This window comes from Pelmatolapia mariae, linkage group LG16_19 (genome assembly GCF_036321145.2).
Source record: "Pelmatolapia mariae isolate MD_Pm_ZW linkage group LG16_19, Pm_UMD_F_2, whole genome shotgun sequence".
Taxonomy (NCBI): domain Eukaryota; kingdom Metazoa; phylum Chordata; class Actinopteri; order Cichliformes; family Cichlidae; genus Pelmatolapia; species Pelmatolapia mariae.
The window spans coordinates 13,918,629-13,937,464 of NC_086241.1; the positions used below are offsets into that span (position 1 = coordinate 13,918,629).

Below are 18,836 nucleotides of genomic sequence, written 5' to 3' on the forward strand. Positions count from 1 at the left end.
TTACTCTTCAGAGGACAAGAAAACTATCATCTCCTCACTGAAGACAGTGAAAATGATTCCCAGTTCTCAAGGTAGACTGGAGCCTGCATCATACTACTTTGATGAGAGTGTGGAGCTGTACAAACAAATGTTGCCCCACGAGAGATTTGTTCCTGAGAGATTTTGGTCTGAACTGTGTGAAGGAGATGACTACACAACAGAAAAAGCAAAACAGCTGGTCAGAGAACTTGGAATGAAGCATGTTGTGTCAAACGATGAGATAATAAATTTTGCATACCAGCTGGAATCTGAAGCAAAAGGAAAAGGAAGACTTCAAGACCTGAAACTGAAATCATCATTACTTTTCAGTGAAGCCTTGAATAAAGCATGTGATGCCAAAGACAACAACGAAAGGTTGCTGGAAAGCATTGCTGACATCAAATTCATTTTTCCAGTGATTATTCAAAAAGAACTGTCCAACTACCACCAACCATTTGCAGCCGAAGGAACTATGGTGAAAATTAGAGGCTCTTTAATTAACAAAAATCTAGAGCATCAAGATTTGATTTGGACCTCCATGCCAATTATGTACCTACCATTTATGTCACAAAGTCTTCAAATGTTAATTAATGCAGGAGCTCATGAGGAACCACCTCCAAACTGTGTAGCCAGTAACATAAGAAACATCTGTCAGTCACCATGTGAAACTGACCAGCTGATCAAAACACGAGCGAAAGTATTCAGAAGTTCGTACGCTTATCTGCAAGCAAAAAGATTTGAAGGAAACCACCTGGCTGGTCTTCCTGTTGTGTTGGTTGAAAAAGACACAAAACTTATGAGGCCTGATGACGTGTGTCTGTCGCTCTCCTATGATCTGGACTTCAGACCATATCTGTACAAGATTACTCTGGAAGATGCAATGTATGCACCGTTCTTTCAGAAAATTGGTGTGAAGAACGAAGCTACTGCAGAGCAATATTGTAATGTTTTGGCAGCAGTTTACGCTGATTCCTGTGATAAACAGAAACTACATTCAAACCAGCTGAGAACTGTGAAACGAGCTGTTGAGCAGTTGTTTAAGTCAATCAGTGCTCAGGGAAATGAGACACTTCTTGAAAATGTGGAGACTCTGTATCTTCCTGCAGTAGATGGTAAATTATACCCATAATCCACACTCTGCTACAACGACACAGTGTTTGAGACCAAAAGGTTGGAAGAAGCTCTGGAGAACAAGTTCCTGCTTCTTGAGAAACTCAGTGAATGTCATTTGGGCAACGACAAATACAAGCATCATCAGCTGTTGCAACTGCTGCCTCAGAAATTTCAGCCAAAGATGCTGTCTGAGTTCACAGAGGAAAGAGTTGTGGAATCAAAGATACAGCTTTGTGAACTTGGGACTGGCTGTGAATTTAGTGGATGGTTTGATAAACATCTCTCCTCAGGAGCCTTTAAATATGGATTCATTTGTCTTATTAGAGAGAATTCACAAGGCAAAATAACACAAGAAGATGCCACTAAAATGTGTGAGAAGACTTTTGGCAGTATACAGATTATCTGCTGCAAAACGTTGGAAACAACACTCTGGCTCAATAAACAGCCACTTCCCAAAACTGATGAAGAAACTGATGTTTTTGTGGAACGAGGGCAACAAGGGTGCACCTTTTACTTAAAGCACAATGATGACATGGCTCTCAAAGTGATAAATGAAGTCATCATGACACTGACAAAGGAGATTAATGCTCTATTAGGAAACAGAATTGCATCGGTTCACCTTCCAGTGCTGGGACAACTCCTCATGTGTGATGATCTGCAAGATGTTCGGAAAACTTTGGCTAAAAATCAGATCCGTGACAGTGCTGAAACTGCAAGTTCCTCTTTTAGTCCAGCAGCCCCTGGGTCAGAGGTTCCAGGAGAATGGCATGATTGTTTGGACATGAATGTCCTCAACAACTTTGAAGAGGGGGAATATGTTGGCTACAGCATTGATGACAAGTACATTTATGCAGTTATTGTTGAAGAACTGCCTGGTCACAATGGACGATATTCATGGAGATACAAAGTAGATATAGGAGAAGATGAGCCCATTGAAGTCAGCTGTGTTGATCTGTTTCAGTTTAAACGACAAAAGAAGGTAAAAACAGAAAGGAGGAAATGCATGGAGCCAGAACCACAGAAGAAGATGCTAAAACCAGAAGAAAACACTTGCATGGAACTGGAACCACTGGCAGGAGCTGTGCCACATTCTTCTGAACCATCAATAAATTCCTTACCGGCCTCTGTTCAGGAAGCTAAAAGGGAAATTGATAAATGTCTGGCAGAGATCTGGAGGCTTCCTGAGGAGGAGAGGCACAAAGCCATCAAGAGACTGTACCTCAGGTGGCACCCTGACAAAAATCCTGATTGCCAGTCTCTCACCAATGAGGCATTCAAATATTTACAGAATCAAATTGATGAGCTCAGCAAACCCAAAGCTGGAGACTCGACCTTTTCAAGCAGAAATACAAATTTCAGAGGCTTCTATCAACAGTGGAATCAGGAGGCCAGGTATCACAGAAATAGTCGAGAGAGGTTCTCTAGAGGTTATAGAGGTTTCCATTCCTACAACTTCTGGACCCACAATGAAAATGTCCCAAGGCCAGACAGAGAAGAGGCCAGACGCTGGTGTAGACAGGCTCGCTGCGATCTCAATGCAGCTCACAAAGACACTGGTGGAGAGAGCACAGAGTGGTGTCTGTTTAAGGTCCATCAAGCAGTGGAAAAGTCTCTCATAGCAGCATGCTATAAAAGAAATGGACAACGCCCCAACAGCAGCTCAATTTCAGCCACTGCTGCACAAGTTTCCCGCTACAGCCCCCAACTGAGAGATCTGCCTGAGATTGTGAAAAACCTGCAGACACTTGGGGTGGATCCCAAAAGGACTCAATATCCCAACTGCCATCCATATCCCCACATACCGAACGGACAGTTCAGATCAGAGAATGAAATGCTGGCACTGAACAAGGCATCTGAGCTCCTTAATAAAATAGAAGCATATGTGAATTAAGAACTCAAGACAGAGAAGAAATTAATCAGTGTAACTTTTTTTCCTACATGTTAAAAGTAATGTAATGTAAAGTGTAAAACTGAAATTATTTAACATCACAAAGAACAAAAAATTTTTTTTTTAATTTTACTTATTTGTCTCACTTCTCATACTCAGTACTTATTATTATGTTATGGTATGCATGTATATGTAAACACACTGAAGTAAATTGTAAGTACTAAATTACTTTATTTTGGATTCTTGTCATTTAAAGCTGCTTATTGGTGATATCGATATATTCTGTGTTATGAAAATGAAAATATCAGATGTTCTTTGTAAGTCTTGTTGACACTGTTGACTACTCTCTGAGATCAAAACAGTCACTCAGTGAATTTCTTACTGTTTGTTAAAAACCTGCCTTGGATACATATACTCACTGTATGCTTGTAATGTAAATGCAAATATGCAGTTTTGGTGTTTTAAAGTTATGACTATTTGCTGAGAGACAGTATAACTACTGCATACTGAGTTTTACTTGTATCCAATTTTGTCTTCTGAAAAACTTAAAATCTTTAAACTTAAATCCACATTGCAATTGGGGAATTTTTGTTTTGTTTTCCTTTTTTTTTATTTTTGCTAGCAGAAAGATCTGATGAGGACCCTAAATGATGTCTTTAATCATTTCTCCTCCCATGTAATCGGGACTTTATTGTCTGATTAGTTAAACAGACCAAATTCTTGAAACTTGAGTCCTCCCTCTTTAAGTGTTTCCAAGTCTGGTCATGTCTCTGGACATGCATGTGGATGGTTAGAAACAATATTTACCTTAATTGTCAATGTGATACAAAAACTGCATCTAGAGAGTTATGGGCCAAAAATCTGATCAATAATAGACAAGCCACTGAATCAAAGTGTTCTGAGCAGTGCAAAATTACTTTTACATACAACCTGTAACACTATGATAAAATAAGGACAAGCCTAATAGGTTCCTTCATGTATTGGACAGATCTGTTAGAAACAGTAACAAGTGCTTCACTGTTTAACATCACTCCTAAAAACTGTGTAAGGTTTACTTTTTATGAACAACTGATCAGACGTTCAGTAACCAATGAAGAGAAAGACTTCAAGTTAAAAGAACTTTTTTTATTCATTATGAAATCATGTTATGAAAATAATGACAACTAACCATATATCAGACAAATGCATCTTTCCATATGTTAACAACGTTTTGCTGTAAAGGCTGTGACATCTCCGCCGTCACCAGAGCATAACTGTGTTCTGTTTGTGCTTGGCTTGTACTTCACCTCATCCTGGAAGTGGCCATTCCTGCTGTTGTTTCATACCATAAAAATGTCTACAAGGCTTTTCATGTCTCCTTCCAGTGTTTCCACATGAAAATTCTTTGCAAATAACCTTCTGTTTGTAAGGGAGAAGTTCACATATATACCAGATTTAGTCTTTGTGTTCTGCTTCCTGTTGTCTAATCCTTCAATCAATAATTTACACAAAATCTGTACATACTTACAGCAGGCTGATGCCTGTTTCTGAAGGGTTGTGCACATAGAAAAAAGAAGCAAGAAAGTTGATGTGATACGATGGGAGGTCAGGGTGTTATGAGCATATTAGACACTTGCCTTAATGACAAATGTAACCCAACAACTTTCAGTCACTCAAAATGAGTCTGACATTCTGCAACAAAAGCCACACCCACTTCTTCCAGTCTTTTGCTATAAAACACACTCGACACAGCTGACAGGGACGCACATTAAAATATTTCTGGAATGAATGAGTGTGTGTTTGTAATGGCTGATGTTAGGATCAAGTATATTTATCTTAGCCAAAAAGATGCAAACCTTTGGGTACGATAAGAGCGAAATTTGCTATTTCTAACCTCCATCTGCATATCCCCCCCCCCATATCCAACAGCTGATAAACTCAAGCTGGGACTGGAACAGACGTCTGAAAAAAATACTTAAGGCTTTTATCGTTTAGCACGTTATTCTTCGACTGATCGGCACTTACTGTATGCAGTCACTCATCTTTCACATCACTCATATTGCATTTTTGTTCACATAAAACTCTGTTACACATTTCAGAATTAGAAAACGATGAGACTGAGTTACCACAGCATTATGTGGAAGCTACTGGCACTACAAACTAAAGCACAAATGAGCGAAAAAATAACACGAACTGCTCCTCCTTCTCCTCGGACGCTGCTGCTGTGTGCTTCTTTGTTGTTGCGATAACTTGATCTGTACTGAGCTGCAGAATAAAAATCTGGGGTTCATTTCAGGGTGCAGCTGCTCCTACAGGTGTAGCGGCAAATCCTGTGAAAAGCATCGGACCAGTAATGGTGCAGGAGGCTGAACATGAAACGTGTCGGAGGTCGTTCGAGTCAGGGTTTGGGTACTGGCATCAGTTCTCTTCTATGGCACAAGTGTTTGGCAAACACAATTAACATTCAACATTTCTGAGATTGACAAAATAAATTATGTCAATGGCACACCGCTGTATCATATCGTAACCACCTGCTCTGCCGCTTTCAGGTGTCCTGGGTTTAGATGAGGTTTTGTCATACATACAAAACTCACTTCAATAACACAAGAATGCCCTTTAAAAAGTTATTTGCTGAGACCAGAAATCGAGAGAAACAGGCTTGAGGTTTGTGTCCAAGTTTTGCATCCATGTTTCTTTCACATTTCTCCTGCACGAGTAGAAAAAAACATAAGCGGGCAGATCACTTTTGCACAACCGAAGCCATCCAGAGATCGAGCCTGCAACTGCTACAAGCCCCTGTAGATGCTTGTCCTGCTGTCTCCTGTAGTGTGATAAAGCCACATAGGGTAGTGGGGGTTAACCCTCCCACAATTAGCTCCTCACATGTTGTAAGCCACATATATGGGATCCAGCTGGTCAGCCAGGAATCCATCTCTGAGGTGCATGCGTTGTTTCTCCCCTCTGGAGTTGATGGGGATGACGCCGGGGTCTACTACCACCACCACCCCTACGATGAGGTAGTGCTCCTCCAGGACCACATTGGTGACCAGGGCCACCAGGTCGAGGGCCTCCTGCTCAGATCCCTCCAGTTCTACAACCACCACGAGCAGGTTGGTCCATGTGAACACCGCACTGGAGAGAGGACGAGGAGGATGGTGGATGAAAGAAAATACAGAGAAGTCAGGTAGAATTCATATTTCTTCGTCGTTTTTAAAATTGATCAATTGACAACTAGCGACTAAAGGTGTTGTAGGTTTCTCACCATTCAGCTATGCTCTTGTGAGAACGGATAACAGAGGTCTCGATGTCAATTGGGTGATACCTCATCCCCCTCAGCTCCAGAGTCTCATCAAGAGAGCCCACCACATAGAGGGCGTCATGACGCTCTGAGACACACAACACCCACAGTCAGACTGTTCAGTTTAAATTTTGATACTAGAAAATAATTAAATTAGCTTTCCGTGGAAGGGTTGCAGACTTTAAGTTAGACCAAACACTGGTCACTCACCTCCGCTGGCATCGGTCAGCTCAGTGCGCCGCAGGAAGCCCAGGTAGCCGGTCCTTGCCCAGACTGTCTGAGTGTCCCCGAAGCTCAGCTTGGTGTTGAAATGGTCAGCATGCAGCGCCTCCTCCCCATAAACTGTGTAGTATCCTGTGGCATTGTGGGGACTGCTCACCCAGATCTGATACACAGATTAGTTACAATTGGTGACTGTTACATTCAGAAGCACAGACTTTGCTCTTTCTTCTGGTCAAAGTTCTGAGTTTCTACAAACCCAATATGATGAGTCACAAGCTGTGTATTCCTCATGCTGATCCCATTAAAGGGTATCAAGTATAAAATCTGTGCCAAATCAACATACAGATCCATTTGTTGTGGTGACCTCTTGAAATAAGGGAGAAGCTGAAAGTACCCCTGCAAACTTGCTCCAAAAAACCAAAAGCCAGGTAAATTAATCACATTAACATTGAACTGTTGCTCAGCCTAAAAGGTCACTTTGTGTAGCTTTTACACAAATTTCAGCAAGATTTTTTAAAAAGCTGTATTGATATGTAAATAGACATTTGCTTCTACTGTGCTGAATGAATTCTGCTGCTACAAATAAAAAAACAAAACACAGGTTACTGCAGAAAGCGACTGTAACCTGCTTTAAAGGGGACTGAATAATCAGTGGTTATTCTTATTGTCTAGAGGTTGCCTTAGAGAGTGGATGGACTGAGGGACTTCACCGAGGTCTAGTATAAGATAAATATGGATTATTTTAAACTGTGAATCATCCAAATCCAAATCTGGAGATGGAAACAAGCACAACAGGTTCCCTTTAAGCACACAGAAGAGTGACTGACTGACAGCTCTGCTCTCTTAAAAACCAACTCACCTCTCCTAGATGGGAGTCTCCCAAGGGTCCTTTAGTCTCCGTGTTTGCAATGATGACTTTTACTCCAGGAAGGATCTACAGCAGCAGACAGCCAGGACTCAAATTAACAAAAAAAGCCCTGGAAGCAGCGTTACGTACTATGCTGCTGTGTTTCAGTTCTTAGTTCTTTTCAGTTCTCAGTTCTTTTAAATGGCCGTACCTTTCCAGACTCCATCAATGGCAGGCTGTGCGGTGACCCTCTCTCAACCAGGCGAACCCTGAAAAGACAAAGTGAGCAACATCATGTCAACTGTTTTTGTAAATATGACACGTAAATAAAGAAAAATTTTGAGTACTAATTAGTTCAAAGTCGGGTCATGTTTTGAATGCATGTATATGAATGCATACTGTCACATTGTTCCCACCTATCGTGTCGTAGCGCTCTCATGTCCACATAAACTGTGGTGGGATCTGGTCCAGCTGTACCCTGGGAAAAAAAGAAAGAAACAAACAGATCCAGATATGAGTAAATAACATACGTGCTACAGCCGTGGCATTAACGCTGCATGTTGCTTAAGTGGAGTGGGGTTTGGAAGCTGATTATGAAACTACTGCTGACAAAGCAGGGGGCAGCCAGAAGCCAACCAGCCAGGCTGCGATAGTTAGGACTCTGGCAAAACCTGGGCCATGTAAACACAAATACCTCCATCACCTGCTCTGTGGGAAAAGTGGGAAAACCTGGGACATTTATTTAAATTCTAAATAATAATGCTTATAAAAAATGACTCAACAAAGTCTAAACATAATTTGTTTTGATTAAAAATCAAAGTACTTCCGTGCAGCTGAATTCTAAGTGATTCATTTTTCAAGTGCTGATTACAGCTGTCAGATATAGATCCCTTTGTGTGGGATTTGTCATCATTACTGCTGTGAGACTAGTCACAACAAATTATGTTTTCCATCACTCGCTTTGCAAGTCTACAGCCAGAGCACAAGCCAGCAATGAGTCGCTGCACCGAGGTCTGTGAGTCACAGCCAAACACAGAAAGCAGGATTCAGTTTACTAAGCAGAGCACGTCTACCTGAATGACCACCTGTGAGTAACATAAAGGTTCCTCAGAACATACATAAATAATTCATTAGTCTATATACTGAAAACAAGATAAAAACAAAATACGGTAAATTTTAAATATGTTCAAAAAGCTAAAAAAATTCATCTAAAAACTGAATAAAAAGACACACAAACAATTATGCCCTGTTAGTTTGTATAATATTGTGGATTGAAGTATGAAAGTATGACATAAACTCTACTGATTAGACCCTAATTTACTGAATCGCAGCAGAGTTCATGCAGCCAGCTCATGGTATAATGTGCGGATCATGTATATCTAAACCTACTGTAGAGCAATGATCAGGAGCCAGCTGATAGAAGCAGGACTCGGCTGAAATAAATAGCGATACAAAAGCTGAAGCTCATCAGGAAGAGAAAAAAAACAAGCTAAGTGCTAAAAAAAAAAAAAGTGAACTGTGGCTAAGCATGACAAAACTTCATGCAAAATAAATGACAAACGTGAACACACAGAAACAGACAGACCAAGCAGCAGAGCAAACAGCCACTCTTATTACACAGTACCTGCTCAGCCAGTTTCCCTAACCTGTTGGGCTGACAGGACAGGGCAGGACAGATAAAGAGATATATGTGTATGTATTCAGATACGTGGACAACTCTCATACACACTCAGACACACACATAAATCATCAGGGACTGAAAAAAACAAACAAAAAACTATAAAATAAAAGAACAAGACCAAAAACTGACAAAAGCCAAAGTCAAAACATGACTTATTTCACAGTTTTTATTAACTGGAACTAAATGTAAGATGAACCATTGCACTTTCTAAACTCTTCCTTAACATGCAGTGAGCTGGTAAATAAAGGTCTTGTATTTCACCCTCTAATTATCTAATAAAATAGTTTTATTTAATAAAAAGTTTTAAATGCCCCATTTTTTCCAGTTAAAATGTTTTAGCTTGTGTTTCAGGGTGTGTACAGAGCTGCACTGCAGGAAAAATAATGAGCTAGAAAAAATCGGTTAGAGATAAAATAAACAAAGCTGTCTGCAGAGACACAAAACAACTGGACTGCGTAGCAGTTTTCTAATATAATCTTAATTTTTGATGGATTTATTGGAATTCTAATCAACTTTTTCAGTTTCTTTACATCGATACATCAATAAATACATCGATAAACCCTTTGCACGCTCCTTGTTGTCTTTTATTCTTCTCAGCTAATGCAAGCATCCACAAACTTTCCAAGTTCAGCATCACTAACATTCAGGCTTTTATGAAGTGCTGTCAAACCGACACCGCACAAGAATTTCTTTAACATCTGGCTGAATCTTTGCCCAGATTCATGGCCATCTTTGGCTCTAAAACACTGATATTCATTCATTCTGGACTTTTCCCAGCCCTCCCCCTTTCGCATCTAATTTTTCTTGACCAGTGAGCTTACCTGCAAACAGATCGCTACGTTCACCCTGCAGCCGAAGGTGGTGCTCACAGCTCTCGGTGAAAGCCCCAGGTCTTTGAAGATCTTCGAGAAGGACTGAGTGAGGGCTATGCGGGGCCTTTCCTCTGCTACCACCATGCAGGTACGCACACAGGACAGGTTCACATTTCTCAGCTGGATATGGGGGAAAAAGAAGATCAGCATCAGCAGAAGCTACGAACTTGAGAGTGATAAGATTATTTTGGGCTTTGCAGAAAAAAGGAGAAAAATAGTTTCTGTGTTCTAATATTAATAATTATTTTTATTAGGCAGACTATTAGGTATCTATTAAACCACAGACAGACCAGTCTTAAGTGCTGCAGACAGTAATCAGCAGGCAGACACGGAGCAGTGAAGTGCTTCACCACTGAGTACCCTCACTTTGTCTTGATAATTATGGTGCTGGTGCAACAGCACCGCAGGGAAAAGGACTATTTGAAGAGAATCGCTTCAATTTTGTGCAAGAAAAACACTGTGGTTTGTTGTTTCCCCTCAGTGACACTGTTCAACAGCTGAAGAGACAAACTGACCCGCAGTGCTTCTGTCTGTGAACCCAGTCCTTTGGTGCACATCTCCATGACTGAGTACGAGCAGAACGTGACGCGCACTTTGTACTGGCTGACGGCTGCAAGCCACAGAGATGCGTTGCTCTCCAACTCCAGGGGTGGAACCAGGATCGACTGATGGCCCGAGTACACACTGAAACAAGAAGATGCAGGCGAGAGAGTGAACAGGAATCCACAGAAAGAAAAGACAATAATCTGTGTCCAGATTTTCAAATGTTACTGGTGGTCGTTGGTTGAGAGCTCCTACCTGCACAGGCACCAGAGAGCAAAGCCCAGGCCGCAGTACGGGTCCAGACAGATGGCGATCTGCCGGGATGGGTAGAGCTCACACTGCAGCTTAATGGAGCGACACAAGGCACTGGTGGCAGCATGAGACATCTGGAAGATACAATATGACATAACAATGAAGCACAGAGACTGGGTGCTGCAGTAACATTCAGGGATTCATTACTTCACAGCAGACTAAGAACCTTTTAAGCCTTTACTGTTGTCCTATAAAATCAATCATAACTCCAGCTTGAAACTGTGAAACTGAATGTGCTGAAGTTCACCCAATCAAACATGCCGTTTGTTCCTCTTTTTAATTAGACTTGCAAATCTGTCAAATAGGACTTCATAGTTTTTTTTTGTAGTTCATTTCATTTATAGGCAAGTATCTGAATCCAGTTTTTCCAAATTAAGTGTGAACAAGAAGTACAGCTAATGTTAAAATGTCCTGCGACCTGACACTGAATGCAAGCAAAGTGCTTATAATCAAGGACTTCAAACCTTACTTTCTCCATTTCAGGGTGTGCATTAACAGGAACAAAAAGGGGCAATATGATGGCAACATGTGAATCTACTGAACCAGACAGTTCCTTCAACATACTTTGACCCCTGCCAGGATGCCTGTTGTGGACACACTGAAGTCCAGGTAAGCCAACATCTCTGGGGTTGGGGGCTTGTACATCTGGGGGCTCTTCTTCCTGGGGAGATCATCTGTAGGACGAAGAACGAGCGAATTAGGAGAATGTTCACTGCAGAAATTGATATTAAGCATTTGAGTGTGTGTACATAAATTACCAGTGTCCAGCACGGTGGGCCAGCTCTTGATGTCCACAGCAGCAGCAGCTTCTTTGGATTTCAGCAGCTTCGTTATTGCTTGGGTTGTCAGGATGCACACTGACTTGCTGACCTTTACCACAGATAGTAGAATGTAACTACATATGTTGTGTTGCTGTTCACACTGTTTTCTATTAGACAGTAAAGCGTCGCTAACAGAGCACAGATACATCTGAAGATCACTGACTTTAATGTATTTTTTAGTGCATACAATCCACATTGACTGCCATAAGCACTTGATGTGTCCCCAAACAGCCTCTGTGTTACCTCAACGATCATTTTGACGGTGGGCAGAGTGGTGGCCAGGTTCTGTGGATGTGGCGGTCTGACGGTGACTGGCACACAGCCAGCGTACAGGCAGCCGTAGAAAGTGGCAATCAGGTCAATTCCTGCACATAATGTTTGTTTATTCTTTTTTTCTCTTAAAAGCGATGAAGTGAGGATGTTTTAAAAGGACCAGAAGCACTGGGCAGTGGATGTTTTTTTACCTGGTGGATAGACAAGTGCTACGTGGTCTCCAGTGTTCAGGCGTCCCATCAGAGCTGCTGCCACTCGCTCTGCTCGCTTGTGCAGCTGCAGACAGGAAGCTGAGCTGGACACTGTACCCTGACGAGAAAGCACAAGAGTAACATTTATCTGCACCGTTCTCTTTATTTAATTCACCATCATCAAGATTTTTCAGTCCACAAATGTCTAACAAGCTAACTTTCACTGTTGCATTACAACTTTTTTCTTTCCTCTTATGAAAACTTGAGTTGCAGGAGTTTTGCATCACTTTAATGAAGTATCTTCATTCATGACTCACTTAATTAAACTCAATCAGGGTAACAGATAAACCTGAGACAATCTTCTTTTGTAAAAAGGTTTTAAACTGAATTTCAAGGAAATTCACTGTAATAACACATCAGTGTTACTACCTTCAAAACCACATTCTATTTAGAGATCTTTCTATCGATCGTATTTGATCTTTCTTAAGTCAAACCCCAGTATAGACACTACCTTAGCATTGAGAACCAGAAACAGAGGATGATCTGGAGTGGCCTGAGCTCTCCACTGTAGCACATCCTGAATGTAGAGGAACTAAAGGAAGAAAACACAAGATTAACTACAAAGATATCAAAGCGTCACACAGAAAACCTTGTCTCACTTAATAAATGGTGTTAAATATTGTTGCATAATGGGACAAGACTGTTTTTGCACATGAATAAGAAACATTTAAGGGGTAGAGCACATGTGCAGATGATGATCAAAAGGCAAAAAGGTGTAATGCATGATGAGAAAATCTGAGTTATGTGATGCCTGTGTTTTTTGCAGAACGGAAGGACATCTCTCAGTTGCATGTACTTCACTGTACAAACGTAGTATTGAAAACATCGAGAAAAATAAGTCTTGGACCAGAAAAATAAGGCACACTTAAGATGTAATTCAGAACAAGTTTTGGCAGTCAAATGGCCAAGTTCCTTATATCATACACGCCGTCTCTGTAACATCCGTGCTGTTCAATTTCCTGACTGAGGTTGTCCAACCAACTGAAGAGCACATAAATCTAGACTCAGATTTCTTCCTCAGGTATAGATCCTTACCTGTGTCTGCAGTGTGTGAGCAGAGGTGTGGCATGGGTGAAATGAGGATGACTATCTACCTTACGTGCCTGGTCATTGTCCTCCAGCTGTCCCAAGTCTCTCCCGCAGGCTTGTGCTATCCTCTTGCCTGCCACCAAGTTGCCCACTATCATAGAAGCAGGACCAACCTCTGTCCAGCACAACCAAAGCATCATCATCATACATCTCAGTGAAGTTATCACCAAAAATCATTATAAGGCAAACATATTGGAATAATTATTGTTGTGTTCTTGATCTCAGAGTCTGAGGTGTCTTGTGGTCTACCTGGCTGTTTCTGTCTCGGCTTGGGCAGGTTAGTGACGCATGTGTGAGGGCACATAAGGACATTGCAGGGGTGTAAAGCACCCTCCAGGAAGCGTTGCTTGGTCTCAGATATATGGATGCCGCCGAGGGGAGCCTTAGGAAGCGTGTTAGCGGGTACCAGAGCCAGGCAGTACACCCCAACCTGATGGATGCTGTCTATGGCCTGAAAACACACAGCGAGGTAACACAAAGCTGTCAAGTGACGAATTTTACAGTGCGTGCTTTATAGTTTTTTTGGTAAAGTTTGAGATTCATTTATTATTTTATAAACATGTAAATTCGAAAATAAACCAAATCAAAACAAAAAATATTGAGGACCTGGAGAACACGGCTCATCCACTGGAAGCTGTCTTCCTCTGAGGCATCTGGCCTCTGCTCTGCCACTACGACGATCCGCTCGTCGTGCAGTACAGACACAGAAAACACTGCGATCCTGGGGAGCAAAGCAACACCGTCACAAACTGGCTGTCCCGCTCAACAAGAAGTGCAAACTTCCATATTTTCCAGGCCGCTTCCTCCTTTACCTTCCCCTGTACACAAACTTCATGGGCTCCACGGCCAGCGCTGTGGCAACTACGTCATCAGCGTTATGTCTCCGCCCACTGACGACCATCAATCCATCCATCTTTCCCACAACAAACACAAGGCTGTCCTGGAAAGAGTCACAAAAGTTCATGTGGTTATACGCATAACACATGAGCTCCTGGTGCAAAGAAATCTGAATGCCTCAAAAGGTTTACAGACGTCTTATGAACTATCATCAAACTCTTCATCCAGGAGCTGTCATGTCCTCAAAGGGAAAAGAATTATGCTTTAAACTCAGAAATTAAAAAATCATCACCATTTGTCAAGGGATAATTACACTAGTATGATCATCTCCACGATTTTAACAAATTAAATAAACTCAGGTCAGCTCCATCTTTCACTGGTTTGAAAGTCTATAAACACAAAAGCAATCCTTCAAAATAAAGAGACTTCCGTTTCTTTCTTTCTTTTGAAACTGCTGAATAATCCACGCCAGAAATAAAACTGCCCACAGTGAGTTTAGTGAAATATCCTAAAAGAAAATTTAATCTCTTAGACTGAAATCAAATGCTCTTTATCACCACTGCCTCAGAGACAGTTTTCTTCAATTCTGTGAGAACAGAACTGCAACAATTACAGAAATTGACTGGATGGACCCTTTAACTGGGCAATCTAATGTTGCAAGTAGTTAGTTTAGTTAGTAAAACATTTGCATATTTGTTACTAAACTCACTGTTGACTAACAACCACTAACACAAACCTTTGAGAGTCTTTCTGAGTAATTTAGGAAATCACAAACCAGAGAAGAGGCAACAAGATGGTAAAACTGACAATATCACATGTAGCGCTTCATGCTGATTATTTCTGACAGATATTAATATCTGTTCTATTAAGCAGAAAAACCAATTATCTTTTTTTTTTTTGCTGCCAGAACTGTCACAGAAATACTATGAGATCTGAAAGGACAGTTAAAATGTACCTGTGTAAGGCAGGGATATCACAAAGCTGTAACACTGACATTAAATTAAAGGAAGGTTAAAAGGAAATCTCTAGAATAATAAAGAGGAACTTACTGGTCCTACAAAGCCCAGCAGTGAGGTTCTAGTGAAAGGTCGGTCACTGATTGGGATCCCAGACGGTGTTACAGGGACAGTCTGCAAGAAGATACAACACTATTAAAACCAAATATTTAAAAAACAAACAAACAGATTACTGCCTTCAGTTAATAGAAGTCCAATAAGATGATGACTTTGGAAATCATAGCGGCATCATTTAATTTTAGTGCTATCAATTAAGAAGATTTTCAGAAATGTGGTGCTATTACACTGCACATATGAAGAGACACTCATGAATAATAAGATTGGGAGAAAAGCGCTGAATCCTTTGTCACACCTGACCACTTACAGAAATAACGAAACACCAACCTCAAAGATGTTCTTGGTCATGCCTGGGAGGCCGTAGTAAGCGACACCGGTGCTGCCTGAGCTCACGCAGATCTCTCCGACCTCGTCTGTCTGACAGAGATAAGGTATTCCCTCAGCTCGCACCACACAGACCAAGGCTGGAAATGCAAAATGGACACAGAAGGATGGGCACAAGGAAGAATGAGTCATAAGGTCAATATTTAAATCGATTCAAAGATCCCGCTTTGCATTAAGCTTTTCAAAAACTTCTATGAAACAGTTCAAAAGGTTCAAAAAGTAAAATTTGGTAAATAATTTCATTTAAGTTGGATGTGGTGATTTATTGGTGATGCCTTTAAAATGTTGTTTTAAAAGAGGCTTTTAAGGTGAATATTTTGCTACAAACACTTTTATATGGTTAGATATTTCAGTGTCAGCATGTACACATTTTTTTAAATCCTTGAAAATCTCCTTTTTGTCAACCTTCTTCAGAATCAGTATTTTAGTCATTAACATCAATAAAATGTTAATAATGTGCATGGTATACTGTACCTCCAGGCATGACCTGTCCCACATCCTGCACTGTAAGAACAGAGAGTTTCTCCTCAGTGTCCACACGGATCACCCCGTGACTCAGCCCACCCATGGACAGCACCGCCTTCCCGGGAGGAGGAACCCCCATTTCTGGAGGTCTGCAGGACACACAGTCATGCTATTACTTAAATTCTTCCTTTTCTGCTTACGGCAGTCAGACTGAGCCATCTACTGGTGTAGTACAGAGACAGCAGTACTAACACTTAAAAAGAAGACATGAAGTGGTTCTGGAGAAATTTAATGACTCTGTGGCTCCATTACATTTCTTAACTCTTGCATATATTTAAAATTGCATTTCTCGCACTAAAAATAGTGCCAGCTTTTCTACTTGAAGCATGTTTTCGCCCCCAATCCGTCTGGCATCGTAATCCTCCTCCAAAACTGAGCTTCACAACCAGCAGAAAGCTGTGAGACTCTACAGTCTGCGCTGTGATCAACAGAACAAATCTCCCTTCCTCCCTGCAGGAACCAGCTGATGTTGCAAGCATGGTGTGACATAACAGCAGCACAGAAAGGCAAAGAGGCTGCTTTTGTTCTCATCAGGTGCAGTAGCGGAAGCGCACCTGCGGATGGCGACAGTCATTGCTTCTGAAGAGCTGGCACATGGACAGATCACCTCAGGTCGCAGCCCACGTGACTGAAACACGTTGAGGAAGGCATCGCAGGAGGATATCGACCCTGGGGTAACACACACACGTGCACGCACACACACACACACACACAGAGCACCAGGCAGACAAACAAAGCAAATCAATAATAATTTCTTGGGACTCCAGGGTGTTGTTTTATTAAATGAGCCTCTGCAGATGGACTCACATGGATTAGCTCCGTCAGCAACGATAAGCATTCGCAGTGAGCTCAGGCTGATGTCTCTCTGGTCTCTCTGGGCCAGCAGAGACCAGTGCATGTCCCTCGACTTCACCACTGCTACCCGAGCTGCACGGGGGACACAAAGACAAAAACAATGACCGACACAATCATGACCTCTGTGGTCCAGTTTGACAAGATCATAAAACCAGACAGCAAGGAGCGACGCAAGCTGACTCAGTCGCCAACAGATGATTGAGCAGAGCTGTGGATCAGTTTTATTCAGGGCACACAACCCCAGAAATCAATAGGTCCAACAAATTTTCTCTTTAATCCATCCACTCGTGTCAAACGTGCACTGAGAATCAAAACAGTAACAAGCGGGAATAAAATCTGGTCTTCTTGACAATAAAACAATAAAAAACCTGAAGTGTATCTTCCCTAAGGTAGCTTCTTGTGAAAAGTGTGCTCTGTCGTTTTCCGAATTAAACAGCAACAAAAAAAGATCTAAATTCCTTACTAATCCTAAATAAATGGACTGACCCTTACCTTTATATGTGTGAACCTTCATTATCCAAGACAGAGGGTTGACTTTCATCAGGGAGTAGGGAATGCTGATCACATGCATCCGATTCATGACGCTCTGCCAGGAGAGCAGTAAGCATGAGATGAGCTCCAAAATATGCCAGAAATGCATCACAACTAAATGAGGTCACTGTAAACACGCTGCAGGTTATGATTTTATCTGCCAAGAGTACAAAAATAAGCCTGTTTATACACGTAACAACAAATCACGTATGACCTAAGGAACCGGGAATTCTCAGGCATGTTTGAAAGCAGTCAATCAAAGCTGGGATGTCTGTGTCAGTGGAAGCAGCTTTATTTTTCACAGGTTTGAAACTCCTCAGTGGTTAGATAAGATGCTTTTTCCCCCCATCAGGACTTCATTAGTTTGAATGCATTTACATACTGATAAAGGCCTCAGTGGGAAGCCGGTTAGATAAGTTTCAGTTTTTATCTGCAAACTGAGCTCAGATCTCCTCCATTTCTCATTATATAACCACCCCATTAGCTCTACTAGAGGTCTGGAGACTACTTACAGTGAGAACACCGTGCCATAATCCTGCTTCTCTCTTGAAGTCCAGGACGTTGGTTATCGTCTCACCTACAAATAAAAAAAGGAGAATTTTTCAAGGTTAGGAGCACAACACAGTTACATAAGTTTCTGTAATGAAGAGTAAATTCTGACTGTAGCAGCAGTGGTTTGAGTAAGCCAAATTAAGTTACAGAAACAGATCCGGAGAGTCTCTGGGGGTTGCTGGTGCTGTTTGCAGTTACTCAGAACAAAAGTAGGACACTAGAAGAAAGGAGCTACTTTATGTTCTCTTTCTTTTTAAGCAGACCTGACCCAGGTATGATGGAAGGAAACGCAACCACCTGAGCAGCTGCATTTATCAAATGAGACTGTATTTACACCTAAAGGTGTCTCAGAGCATTTCTCCTGCCAGCACCAACTGAACTTTCTCCATGTCGGAAGAAGTGATAAATGATGGAGGGAAAACTTGCAGAAACAAAGTATGACCAAAAAAGTAAATTAAGATTCCTCCTCACCTTCAGTGTAGCCACAGGCCTGCGTGAGGGCATGACAGTGAGCCAGCATGGCTGAATGAGACACTGTGATTCCCATGGTGCTTCCTTCTTTGCTGGTTTTATACTAGATGTAAGAAGCATAAAGGGAAAAAAACAGTTTCATTAGAAAAAAAGGGATCTGGTAAAAACAAAAACTGCCTAATAAGTTGAATAAGTAAAAAACAAATCCAGTAAAAAACATCGCGTCACATCCTTTGATTAAACCCCACTTACTTCTATATAGGCAATGTCGTTACTGGCTTCCCGTATTGGAGGGTGCCAGTCTTTTGGAGGCTTCACAACATGTTTTCCATCTGTCACAAACCACAGCAGCCGCGGCCAGCCTGCAGAGACAGAGACATGAAGTCATCTTAAACCAAATG

The 18,836-nt window shown here is 41.5% G+C and overlaps 1 protein-coding gene and 1 pseudogene across 7 annotated transcripts in view; one reads left to right on the top strand and one right to left on the bottom strand.

Annotated features, from left to right (window-relative positions):
• Window positions 1-7: 7 nt before the first annotated feature.
• Window positions 8-3,022, top strand: LOC135932099 (sacsin-like; annotated as a pseudogene).
• A 1,101-nt stretch (window positions 3,023-4,123) lies between these two features.
• Window positions 4,124-18,836, bottom strand: part of dip2a (disco-interacting protein 2 homolog A) — a 94,600-nt gene continuing 79,887 nt past the window's right edge. For 2 of the 7 annotated variants that reach the window (XM_063498644.1, XM_063498639.1), the window contains 28 exons: window positions 18,688-18,797; window positions 18,436-18,538; window positions 17,925-17,989; window positions 17,374-17,467; window positions 16,834-16,953; window positions 16,581-16,695; window positions 15,976-16,115; window positions 15,445-15,581; window positions 15,094-15,174; window positions 14,020-14,147; window positions 13,814-13,928; window positions 13,457-13,658; window positions 13,213-13,322; window positions 12,570-12,650; window positions 12,059-12,176; window positions 11,838-11,959; window positions 11,532-11,643; window positions 11,338-11,447; window positions 10,717-10,847; window positions 10,434-10,602; window positions 9,868-10,038; window positions 8,990-9,019; window positions 7,782-7,843; window positions 7,577-7,634; window positions 7,378-7,452; window positions 6,507-6,681; window positions 6,261-6,384; window positions 4,124-6,130 (listed from right to left, as the gene is read on the bottom strand). In XM_063498644.1, coding sequence (XP_063354714.1) covers window positions 5,878-6,130; window positions 6,261-6,384; window positions 6,507-6,681; window positions 7,378-7,452; window positions 7,577-7,634; window positions 7,782-7,843; window positions 8,990-9,019; window positions 9,868-10,038; window positions 10,434-10,602; window positions 10,717-10,847; window positions 11,338-11,447; window positions 11,532-11,643; window positions 11,838-11,959; window positions 12,059-12,176; window positions 12,570-12,650; window positions 13,213-13,322; window positions 13,457-13,658; window positions 13,814-13,928; window positions 14,020-14,147; window positions 15,094-15,174; window positions 15,445-15,581; window positions 15,976-16,115; window positions 16,581-16,695; window positions 16,834-16,953; window positions 17,374-17,467; window positions 17,925-17,989; window positions 18,436-18,538; window positions 18,688-18,797 — 3,311 coding nt within the window. In that variant the 3' untranslated portion in view covers window positions 4,124-5,877. The remainder of the gene's footprint in view (window positions 6,131-6,260; window positions 6,385-6,506; window positions 6,682-7,377; window positions 7,453-7,576; window positions 7,635-7,781; window positions 7,844-8,989; window positions 9,020-9,867; window positions 10,039-10,433; window positions 10,603-10,716; window positions 10,848-11,337; window positions 11,448-11,531; window positions 11,644-11,837; window positions 11,960-12,058; window positions 12,177-12,569; window positions 12,651-13,212; window positions 13,323-13,456; window positions 13,659-13,813; window positions 13,929-14,019; window positions 14,148-15,093; window positions 15,175-15,444; window positions 15,582-15,975; window positions 16,116-16,580; window positions 16,696-16,833; window positions 16,954-17,373; window positions 17,468-17,924; window positions 17,990-18,435; window positions 18,539-18,687; window positions 18,798-18,836) is intronic. The other 5 variants (XM_063498646.1, XM_063498643.1, XM_063498645.1 and 2 more) reach the window with 3 other exon arrangements.